This window comes from Dichotomopilus funicola (genome assembly GCF_033296635.1).
Source record: "Dichotomopilus funicola strain CBS 141.50 unplaced genomic scaffold C8A04scaffold_19, whole genome shotgun sequence".
Lineage (NCBI taxonomy): Eukaryota > Fungi > Ascomycota > Sordariomycetes > Sordariales > Chaetomiaceae > Dichotomopilus > Dichotomopilus funicola.
The window spans coordinates 270,922-282,263 of record NW_026944040.1 but is presented as its reverse complement, the minus strand read 5'-3'; the positions used below and the strand labels follow the sequence as shown (position 1 = coordinate 282,263).

General features: G+C 55.6%; 3 protein-coding genes and 1 non-coding gene across 4 annotated transcripts; 2 read left to right on the top strand and 2 right to left on the bottom strand.

Annotated features, from left to right (window-relative positions):
- Window positions 1-126: 126 nt before the first annotated feature.
- On the bottom strand, window positions 127-200 carry C8A04DRAFT_t51. The gene has a single exon. It is a non-coding gene; the product is annotated as a tRNA-Asn (tRNA).
- A 1,542-nt stretch (window positions 201-1,742) lies between these two features.
- Window positions 1,743-2,672, top strand: C8A04DRAFT_27272 (SUR7/PalI family-domain-containing protein; the record flags this gene model as incomplete). The annotated part of the gene is made up of 3 exons (XM_062780244.1): window positions 1,743-1,752; window positions 1,824-2,307; window positions 2,378-2,672. The coding sequence occupies 3 exons, from the start codon at window positions 1,743-1,745 to the stop codon at window positions 2,670-2,672; spliced, it is 789 nt and encodes a 262-aa protein (XP_062638395.1).
- A 1,024-nt stretch (window positions 2,673-3,696) lies between these two features.
- On the bottom strand, window positions 3,697-5,847 carry C8A04DRAFT_11025 (kinase-like domain-containing protein; the record flags this gene model as incomplete). The annotated part of the gene is made up of 2 exons (XM_062776807.1): window positions 3,697-4,107; window positions 4,204-5,847. The coding sequence occupies 2 exons, from the start codon at window positions 5,845-5,847 to the stop codon at window positions 3,697-3,699; spliced, it is 2,055 nt and encodes a 684-aa protein (XP_062638394.1).
- A 3,337-nt stretch (window positions 5,848-9,184) lies between these two features.
- C8A04DRAFT_36152 (auxin efflux carrier) lies at window positions 9,185-11,098 on the top strand (the record flags this gene model as incomplete). Its single annotated transcript, XM_062783423.1, has 3 exons — window positions 9,185-9,473; window positions 9,558-10,971; window positions 11,035-11,098. 3 exons carry the CDS (start codon window positions 9,185-9,187, stop codon window positions 11,096-11,098), a joined length of 1,767 nt encoding a protein of 588 aa, XP_062638393.1.
- Between the last annotated feature and the right edge of the window lie 244 nt (window positions 11,099-11,342).

Genomic DNA, 11,342 nt, shown 5'->3' with positions numbered 1-11,342 from the left:
TATGAAATTGGGAGGTAAATCATGCCCAGGAGAGTTATACAGATAGACCGACCATTTAGATCCAGTCCAACAATGAACAAAAACACTTATCTTGCTCGGCTTCCAAGCAAAAGTATCAACGATATCCTCCTCCGGGAAGGCTCGAACTTCCAACCTCCTGATTAACAGTCAGACGCGCTAGCCAATTGCGCCACAGAGGATTGTTGATGATTGGTTACAGCGTCAAACGACGGGATGTTACGCTTAAGAATGTCAAAGTAGCAAAAAAAGCAGGAAAATCTACGGAATTCTTGTCTTGTGCGTGCAGTGGGTTTCGGCATCTCGGGTTGCGGGTTTCGAGTGGGTCCGTGGGCCGGAGCTGTCCGGTCCGGATGCGACGCTGCGGACTGGGTCCGGAGGCCATGTCTGTTTGCCGTGTATGTACCAGGTCGGAGTGAAGAAAGCTGAGGAGGGCATAGGTAGACAGGCCGAGTGAAAGAGAAGGATTGAGAACTAAGAAACCAGACATGATGCTACACATCCGATCGAGTCTCGAGGTCCCCTTGAACGGCTGGAGCTTCACCGATCGGCTACTTAGTGAGACATTCGGTCTTCAAATGCAAAACCGAGGGAGTCCAAGCCGGCGGTACACCAATGGTGGATTGCCAACTGGAGGTTGGATGTGAGACATTGCTAGATATTAGCTTACACTAGCTCCCTCAGCTCTACACTACACATATGCAAAATGCGCGATATCTCTCGGTTTTCGCGCGGGGAAAGCCGCTCTGTCGTGGCCAGGCACAAGAAGTGAGAGATACGAATGATTCGGAGATAGTAATGATCAACGATAGCTCGGAGTTGTAGACACCGCCATAAGATTCAAATTGCTCAAGATCACGAACTGATTTCGAGCACTGCCGTCAATTGTCCACGCAAGCCCCGGAGGTCAGCGAGTATGACGTCCACTCATATCTCGCCCTGCTTAAAGTGTTGTTCTGCATTCTTCTGCAAGATCATAGTTTGAGGTGGGCTGCCCTGGCTGGCGGGGACCTGTGCTGTCGACATGGGGCCACTAGCTAAAATGCCCATTGGCCAAGAGGGCCCTGCCAAGCCCCGAGCTCCTAGGACTTGCGTCATCTATGGGGCTCCGCTGGCACGAAATAAACGGCCCACTACAGCTTTGTGCTCAAAGCAAGACAAAGGCGGGACAAGTGACTTTTTGGGTTGAAGGCGAGAAGCTTGGTGAGATGTGATGGGAGGCAAGCTCGGAAAAAGTTGGGTGCCTTGGGCCTCCACAGGGCGGCGTGACCATGGCAAGGGACGGAACCCGCCGTCTTGATTTATTTGACCACCGCTCCTCCTACCTGTTTTTCGTGATACCAAACTTCTTCCGATTTTCCACTTGTGCCTTCCCGATTCGGATCACACAACATCTTTTTTTCTTCGACTCACGTTTACACTTGAATGATATCACCATATTATTGGCGCTCTAATACTTGTGGATGCGCTCCGGATCGCACAGCTTTTTTCGAGGACCAATATTTCTTACGAACACGTAGGACCATCACGGAGAGTGAAGAGACATCTAAAAAAGTCAGGTGACGACATCGCCGGGTTTCGAAGTTGGGTCGGTTCGCGCATTGTTTTGGCGATACCATCAAATCATCTCCCGCATTGCGCACACTCCATTGCCGAGGCTGAGACCTCCCTCTGATCTCTAAAACCTTTCACCCCACCACACACCAGCATCCCCATATCTCAACATGTCACGAAGTAAGCGGATACACACCTCTTTTTCTACACCACCCTTCAGGCCGCACAAAATCGACTAACACCTCCCTCAGAAACGATTCTGGCCCCCGTGGCCCTCCTCCTCACAGCAGCTTCCCTCGTCCTGCTCTGGTTCGTCATCCTCTCCGGCGTAACCCGCACTTCGCCGCTGCGCCAGACCTATTTCCTGCGCGCCGACACATCAGGTTACGAGGGTGCCCGTGCGGTCTCACAGTGGACCTATTTCCACGTCTGTGGTAACGACAACACCGACTGCGGCCCGGCCCGCCCAGCCCTTCCCCTCGGCGACGCTTGGGCTAGCAATGCGCGCAATGTGCCCGCAGAGTTGGTGGGCAACCATGGCAACGATACCACGGGGACGTATTACTGGTACATGTGGCGGTTTGGATGGGTGTTCTTCCTGATTGCGCTCTTCTTCGAGGTGGTCGCTTTCTTTTCGGGGTTCCTGGCGCTGTGCAGCAGGCTGGGTTCAGCGTTCACCGGTCTCCTCTCGACGGTTGCGCTGTTCTTCTTGACTATTGCCGTTTCGTTGATGACGTATGTTTTTTACCCACTTTGCCCTTTTCTTTACTCTACCACTAGACGATACTAACCCCCGAGTTCCCAGCGTCACCTTTGTCAAAGTCCGCAACGTCATCATCGCCGACGGCCGGGACGCAACCCTCGGCCGCTACGGCTTCGGCTTCAGCTGGGGAGCTTGGTTCGCGCTGTTTATCGCTACCATCCTCTTCTGCGCTGGCCGCCATAAGCGCCGTGACCCGGTCGCTCCGACGGGAACCGCTGCTGCTGCTACCGCTACCACACCCGCAGCCGACCGCTCTCGCCGCACCTGGCCCTGGACCCGCCGCTCTGCTAGTCGCAGGGGGTACGATGGGCGCCGTGTGAAGGAGGAATATGCTTGAGCTTCGTCGGAGAAGCAAGGGGAGTTTGGTTGATGTGTGTGGTTGCAATGGATATGAGTGAGGCACGGAATATGGACGGAAATTGAACGACAATGATGATAATCGGCATACAGACTACTTGTTGCCATCTACGATACCAAACTGGGGGACACTTTAGATAAGGGATTGTTTTGCTGGACATGGATGCTCATTAATTCAACACTTGACATAGCAAGGGGCGTACTCGGGGGACTAAGGACATTCGCTGGGCATTCCTGGTAGCGATGAATCCATGACTTTGACTATTTCCAAGTTTGTGCCTGCGGAATAGGACAGAACATTACTTCCTGCCAGTCTTTTGCACAATCTGTTGGCCATATCATTCACCGTATCCCCACACAAAGGAAACGAAACACGGGAGGAGTAGTAGCGAATGTGATCTAACAAGCCGCAAGTCATACCAGGCCATAACGCTAGTAAGGAAAAGAGACGCCTTCTTTCACTCCCGACTTCCCCGTTTCTAACATTCTCAAAGAAGAATCACCGCATCACACACACCTCGAGTCACAATAACTAGGGAAAAAGATACGCGAGGGGGAAGATAGTATTCAGTGTCGATACCCCAAATAGCACTTAGTCCCCACGAACCCCCCTCTCCACCTGGCCCATCAAAACATCGCTTTCCCGCTTCTCTTATATTCTTTCTTTCTTATGGTACGCAAATGGGAACCCCCCCGAACTCTACTACGCCCTTTCCTGTCCTGCGACAGATACACCTCGCTCTCCTTTCGTGTTTAAATGAAACGAATGCGGTCCAGCCGGAAGCTAAAATGGAATTGACAGAAAGAATGGGATGGGATGACATCAGAGAGAGATAGAAAGAGAAACAAGCCGCGAGTTTAGTTCAACGAAAGAAAATACACCAAGATATGCTTCCTGCCAGTCATCTTCTCACATCCTTCCCGTCTGCACCCATCCACTCGCCCGGAGGAAGAAGCGAAGGAACACGGCAAGAGAATAAGAAAAGGAACAACAACATAACAGGTCATGGCATCGCCAACGGGCTTCCCACCGGACTGACCGAATTCAGCGGCGCCGCATGCAACGCCGGTTTCTCCGCACCGCGCGGCAGCAGCCCACTCTTCTTCCGCTCCAGCACATCCTTGACCCACGCGCCGACCTCGTAATCCCCCTCCGCCACCCGACCCGACGGGTTATTCAGGTTCAGCGCACCCGCCGCGTTCGCGAGGGTGTCGTATGCCGCGGCGTCCTCGGCCTCGGCGTCTTCGGCGATGGTTTCCGGCTTGCCCAGGGCTTTGATCCATGGATGGGAGAGAAGCATGGGGTAGGTGTGGCGCTGATGGGGGTTCTTGTTGAGGCAGGAGCGGACGAAATCTTGGGCTTGGGCGGAGTAGCCTTCGGAGGGGAGATCTGGCGGGTCGCCTTCGACGATGGCCTGGAAGATGGGTTAGTAGTTCCTTCTTTTTCCTTATTTTCTCTTTACCCGTTTCAGGCGAGTAAAGCAGAGACATAATGCAGTTAGGAGACTCACGCTCAGTTGGCTGAAAATGGTGCTCGACACCTCGGGTGGATAGGGGTACTTCCCCATCGCACACTCGATGATAGTCAGCCCGAGACTCCAAATGTCGCTCTGCACGTTGTACGTTCCGGCCGCGGCACCCGCTGCGCCAGCCGCCAGGGCGCCACCGCTGATACGCTCAGGGGCCATGTAGCTCTGGCAGCCAATGTTGGTCTTGGCGATGCTCGCGACTAGGTTGCCCGAGACGCCGAAATCGCAGATCTTGACCTGGCCGTTGGTGTTGACAAGGATGTTGGTGGGCTTGACGTCGCGGTGGATGATGTTATGGTCGTCCTTGAGGGTCTTGAGGCCGACAATGGTGGCAAAGGTGATTTTGCGCAGCACGTTTTCGGGGATCCCGCCCACGTACAACTTGTCGATGCTGCCGCCGTCCATGTACTCGATGCACATGTAAACTGCACCTTCTTGGTAGAATGCACCGTAAAAGTCGATGATGTAGGGTGAGACGCACTCGTGCAGAATCACGAGCTCCTTGAGGATTGTGGTGAATTTCGCCTCATCCAGCTCCAGCCGAATCTCTTTCATCGCCATGACCACCCCGGATGTTGTCCGCCCGCCGCCCCCGGCTAGCGAAGTGTCGCTTGCCGCGTCATCTAACTCGCTCGATGATGTGGAGGACTGGAGGGAAAGGGATGGCTTGAATTGGCTCAGCCCCTGGCCAAACCGCGGTGCCTTTGGCCGAGCATGCCGGACCTTGTACACGGTCCCGTAGTTCCCCTTACCCAGCTCGTCTATGACATCAATCTCGTCAAGCGAGATGGAGAATGTCTGACCGTTGGCAAAGTTGACCCCTGTCCGTGTAATGGTCGCAGCACCGTCGAACGTAATCCAACCTTTGTCGGCATCAATGTAGTTTTTGAAGTCGCTCAGCTTGGACCCTCGTCCTTCCCCGTTAACTGATGGTTTGCTCGATGCGTCCTCGCCAAGGTCTTGAAGTTTTGGTGTTGGAGCTGGAGAAGGGCTGCCGGGTCCTGAGAGGCCACCCAGCTTCATAGCCCTCCTTTCGCTCAGGCTCGGAGGCTTCCTCGCACCTGGTACTGCAGGTGCCGACTTGGGAAAATTTGGGGGCATAGGACGGGCCATGCCACCTGGTAGTTTAAGATTCCCCGGCAACCCGCCTGGAAGTCCTCCTGGGAGTCCTCCTGGAAGCCCTCCGGTGTTGTGACCGACGCCACTCCCTACGTTCACATTTATACCCGGCCTGCTCAGGTTTGCGGCCGTTCCAGCGGCCGCCCGCGCGGCCATATTCATGCGCTGCTCTTGGAGAGCGCGCGCCCTTTGCATGATGTCGGAGGGCAAACTATTGGCGCTTGGGGCTGGCCTTCTTGCGGTGTTTAATAACCCTGTGACGCTCGAAGTCGGATTCATATGGGTGGTCTTTTGAGGATCGGAAACGGTTCGTAGAGAGGGCACGCGGCGCGGTGGTTCGCTGGGGGGATAGCTCGGTTGGGTGTCGGAGCCCCCGCTCGGCGGGTCGAGCGGAGTGCTAGCTTCGGAATCATTGTCGTCGTCGATGTAGCCCGGCGAGGTCGGAGTGCTCAAAGAGTAATCCTCCCCAGGAGTGGCCGGTTCCGAGCCGGAGTCGTAGTCAGGCATTGTGAGGCCAACGTTGGAGGAGTGGGAGATCGCGGTATCGGGTTATCGGGGTGTCGGGTTGTCGAAACTTCGAATTGTCGAGGTGCAGCCGCGTTGAGGCTATGTGTCGTGATCGTGCAGTGAGGGGCCGAGACGAAGCGAGGTGGGGCCTTCCCCAGGCGAAGGCGAGATAAAACCAGCTCGCGCTTTTGCTCGATTCGCGTCGTAAGGCTGTGAATGCCTCGGTTATAGTCGTGTGCCCGCCGTCTCTTTATGCGGAAAATATGCCGAGGGGAAAGACCGAGTCGTAGGGTCAAAATGCCCGGAGTGGGCGGGTGGTGAATAATATGGTGACGAGATGGGCCGCGGGGTTGTTCCCAAGCGGGCGGTTACCGAAAACGGGAACCTTGTAGGATGAGAAGCACAGCACGCCAGTGTCCGTGGGTGTTTTGGGAACCCTTTATGAGGAAAGTGGTCCAGAAAATTTGGCAGACTCCACTGGTTTAGGCCGTGGTAGGTGAGCCTAACAACGGAAATTGCGAGCGGAAAAGAGGAGAGAAAATTCTATCGTCACCGGTCGCAGTGTACGGTCCGGAGTCTTTGGATGGGGTATTGGGCCGGAAGCGGGAACTCGATCTCAAAACGGTTCCCCAGTTGAACGAGTGCACGCTGGCGGAGCTTGCGGCCAATCTGGAAATGCGATGATTGGTTACTCGGGGCGAAGATGGAGTTCCAGCTGGGCGGATTCTAGACTGCGGCAAACGGTTTGGCAATCGGGCGGTGCTAAATGGAAACAAAATAACAGAGAGCTGGTCGAGCAGCCAAGGAGTTTGGTGTTTTTTTCTTTCATTTCATGGCCCGCGACCTCCATCCAAGTTGCAGCTTGCATTACAGCCTATCGCTAACTAATGAACCCGGCAGGAGGTCTACCCGCGGCAGGTGGGAGCGAGGCTAATTTCCTGGTTTTCTTGATCCCATCACCTGTTTTCGAGCATGGCGCCGGTAGGGGCTTTTGCTCCGGTGTGGCTGACCCATGAAAGAGAGAGTCCGCGGAGCCAATGCCTGGCAACTGGTGTTCTGGGACTGGTACAGACTCTCCGAGGGGCGACCGAAAGTGGGCGATGGCCGGTGATGGGTGTGGCGGCAGTGGGGCTGACGCCGCAAAACCCCACCATTGGGGAAACGCCCCGCAGACTTGCCTCAAATTTCAAACGAAACATTCGAGAAGTTGCACAAATTCAAGCCTGTGGTTCTCATTTCGCGAACGGGATGTTACGACGCGTGTGTGCAAACGCGGAGTTGGGGGGTGGCACAAGTGCATCATCGCCCGAGTTAGGTGGTTCTCCCAGCAGGGCAAACGACGATGGGTCGCAATTGCTTGCAGCAGGGCCGCCACCAGGGCTTCAGGCTTGGAGGTGTGACGGGCAAGACGGGAGCGAGCTGCGCACGCTGCGTTGAGTGGGCAAAAACCTGGAAGTCGCCGCCCGTCGCCCCCATGTTTTAGTTTTTGTTTTTGAAACAGCCTCCTCACACGCTCAACTTCTTGATTGGTTCGAGATAGACAGAACAAACGGCCCGCGGTTTCCCTGCTGAACCTGCCCATCGGGGCGCCAGGGGTCAGCGGCGCTCAGTGAGGCAGCCCACGCAATCGACAATTCGGCTGTCAGACAGCTGGCAGCCCTGCCACTCCCTCTTTCCCAGGCGACACGCTGACACTGAGGCACTGCCGAGAGTTCGTCATGCCGCGCAAGCCATGACCGGCGCCCGTCGATTTTGTTTGTTCGGCCAATGTTTGACCAACCGGGCAACTAGGAAAGAAAAATTGATCATAGTTCATTAACCTAATTCAGCGTAGAGGTTCCCAAAGTTCAGCTCATGACGCATCGATCAAACCCCTGTCCAAAAGTCTGGCGGCGACTCACTGGTCTTCTCAAATGTTAGCGTCGAATCAATTTTCACCAAGGCGAGGAGTTGAGAAGGAATTCGCGCTGAGCCTGCTCACCGTCTCAACTCTCAACTCTCAACTCTGGGCTCTCGATGATCTGATCACTTCCCGATTACCACTACCGTCCCGATCGTCCCGACACCTTCCCTCGACTTACAGCAGCGTGACCACCGCGGCCGCAACTCCTCTGCACCAAGAGCTCGGCATATTTCGATTCTCATAATCTCAATGGCCGAACGAAGGGGCCTTATCGCTGAGCGCCCTTGGCTCTGCGGTTGCGGCCCGTTTCGCGCTCTTGGCGATGTTCCTAAACGCGAAGAAAAAGGTGAAGTGAACAGCACCGACCTCCCTGAGTCTCCCGACGTCTCACACTTACTCAACTCTCATTGGCTCTGACGGTGTTGCCATGGCTGAAAACTACCTCTTGTTTCTGCACCGGGTCTGTTGCCGACAGAATTGCGTCAAGAACGACCAACCACGGGACAGCTGGCAGACACAGTTTCGGTTCGAGATAAAGGGATCCTTGGCGGGGCGGGGGCAACTGAGGTGAAGTGAAACTTAGTAGAAAAAAGAGTCTTTTGATCGGGTGTCGAAAGAGTCTTTCTCAACCGTCAGAAAAGTTGTTGATTCAGGACAAGCTTGATTGGAAACTCTCCAATCCCCTGGGACGGAAACCTGCTCTGGACTAGTGCGGAAGTTTAAACCAGCAATGCGATCGTGGGCTGGCCTGGGCCAGAGGCCCAACGTCACCACTGCTGCACGTTCTCCGATCCTTGTGTTTGTTAGGAGCTTGGCACGGACTTGGCGCGACCTTGGCGGCCGTTAGGGCCCACGCCAAGACAGGCGAAGCGGCCAGGGCGGCGGCGTGATAGTGGTAGTGAGGGACTTGTTGTTGCCTCAAGTCTTTCGCGACGATTCAAGTCCCTCTCTAGCGCTCAGCCGCTTCGCCTTGTGTTGGCGTTATCGCGAGACAGCTTGCGGCCTCCCCATTGAAGGCCAGCACAGGCCCTCTCCCATCGGGGATGGAATGCTTAATTTGGCCCTTCTTATTTCGTGCTCGCCCTCCGTTCCAGCTTCTCCCCAACTGCCTGCCCGCGGCATTATCAAGCGATTCTCTTTGTTTTCTTGGGCGTGTTGTTCCGACACTTTGGTGTGTCAACGCAACCCCGATTTGCAACAGAGTAACCCCCAGAGAGCTCCACCAGGACTCCTGGCCGTCTCAGACCAGCTCTGAACCTTGTTCGCCGCCAACTTCGATGACAGAATCTGAGCGCCGTCGCCACATCAAATAAACTGCCATACCTCGAGTGGTGTCTCGCCGATTTTATTTCCAGTTATCGATCCTCTCCCGATCTCCCACACACAGCGTGGAAACGAGTCGGCAACAAATCAAACGAGACGCGGCCACTTTTGATGGGTCTACTCGACTTCCGGGCGCCGACGTCATTGCGCCTGGCCCTGGGCGATGCATGGGATCCGACGACCATGACGGCGGGGCCGTCGCGCTTCGTCGTCTTTCAGAACACTCCTTCGGAATCACATCCTTCGCTCGACCACCTGATGCTGCTCGTCTTTGGTGCTGTGCTGGAGGTTGTCTGCGTCAGCTTACCGGGGTACATCATTGCGCGGCTCGGTCATTTTGACGCCGACAAGCAAAAGTTTCTTGCGAACCTCAATGTTATGCTGTTTACGCCATGTCTGAGTGGGTTTCCGTCTTCTTCTTCGTCTTCTTCACTGGTTTTGTAGAGGTAAGCGACTTGGATATGCTGATAATGGATAACGATAGTTTTCACCAAGCTCGCATCGCAGCTGAACGCCGATAAGCTCCTGGACCTGGGGATCATCCCCATCATTTTCATCATCCAGACCTTCGTGTCGTACATCGTATCACGCATAGTAGCGCGATGCTGCGGTTTCAACCATCGGGCTTCCAACTTCGTGACCGCGATGGGTGTGTTTGGAAACTCGAATTCGCTGCCCATCTCGCTCGTCATCTCGCTCTCTCAAACCCTCAAGGGCCTCCACTGGGACAAGATCCCGGGCGACAACGACGACGAGGTTGCCGCGCGGGGCATTTTGTACCTCCTGGTGTTCCAGCAACTTGGCCAGTTGGTGCGCTGGAGTTGGGGTTACCACGTGTTGCTAGCGCCGAAGTCGAAATACGAGGAGTATGCCGATGAGACGATCGAAGAGGGTCGCTATGAAGGCGAGGAGACACAAGGGTTGATTGAAGGGGAGGAAGATCGTCTCAGCAATGACAGCAGCCTGGATCGGCCCGTCAGCCCCGCGCACACCGACGACTCGGGAACCCACTACAGCCCAGCCGGCCGGACACCTGTGGGCGGATCCTCGCGGGCGTCGCCCCACGACTCGGAAGACGACGAACATGACGCGGTTGGAGCACTGAAGAAAGCCAACAACTCGAAGGCCAACCCGCACGGCCGTCGCCAACTTGCCGATCAAAACGATAACGACGACGACTTCAACCGGATCCTCTCCTTCCCGCACATCCACAACGCCCTTAATGACGAAACCGAAGCGCCTAAGGGTATCAAGGGTGTACCTGTGCGTGTCCAGCGCTTTGCGCGCAAGACCGAGCGCAGGGTCTGCACCGCGATCAAGACCACGGCCCGAAGCGCTTACAACAGCCTCCCGCGGCCCCTCCAAACGGCCCTTACTGGGCTCCAGCGCGCTTCGGTACGCGTCTACGGCTTCCTCTGGGATTTCATGAACCCCCCGCTCTGGGCGATGCTCATCGCCGTGTTTGTCGCCTCGGTCCCGGATCTGCAAGCGCTCTTCTTCCGCGAAGGGTCTTTCATCAAGACCTCCGTCACCAGTGCGATCTCGTCCTCCGCCGGCGTCGCCGTCCCGCTCATCCTTGTCGTCCTCGGCGCCAACCTCGCCCGCAACACCCAGGCGCGCGAAGAGGAGATGGACCCGGAGGAGCGGCGCATCGGTACGCGCCTGCTGGTTGCCTCGTTGCTAAGCCGTATGCTGCTGCCGACGCTGATCATGGCGCCCGTGCTGGCTATGTTTGCCAAGTTTGTGCCCGTCAGCATCCTGGACGACCCGATCTTTGTGATTGTGTGTTTCCTGCTCACCGGCGCACCGTCGGCGCTGCAGTTGGCGCAGATTTGCCAGATCAACAATGTGTATGAGAGCGTGATGGGGAGGGTCTTGTTTCAGAGTTATGTTATTTGGTGAGCTTCCCCCCCATTTTCACCCCACGTTTATTTTGAAACATGCCGCTAACTAGTTGTCAGGATCTTGCCGTCGACGCTGGTCCTTGTGATGTGTGCTCTGGAGGTGGTTGAGTGGGCTCGCTAAGGTTGTTTACCGATGCAAAAGTCGTTGCACGGAGCGCGTGGCAGATTGCCTACCTGTTTTCCGAATCCTTTTCTTTCCTTTTTCGTCCTCTCTCAACCCCGCACCCCCCAACTCGGGATCATCTGCGGGGCATACTGTAACGGCATCGGAACTCTCATGGAATCGGCATTTATGACTGGGTTTTGAATTTGCGCTTTTCAGGAGTTGTCCTTGGTCTTCATCTGGTCATCATCAGGACGTATGC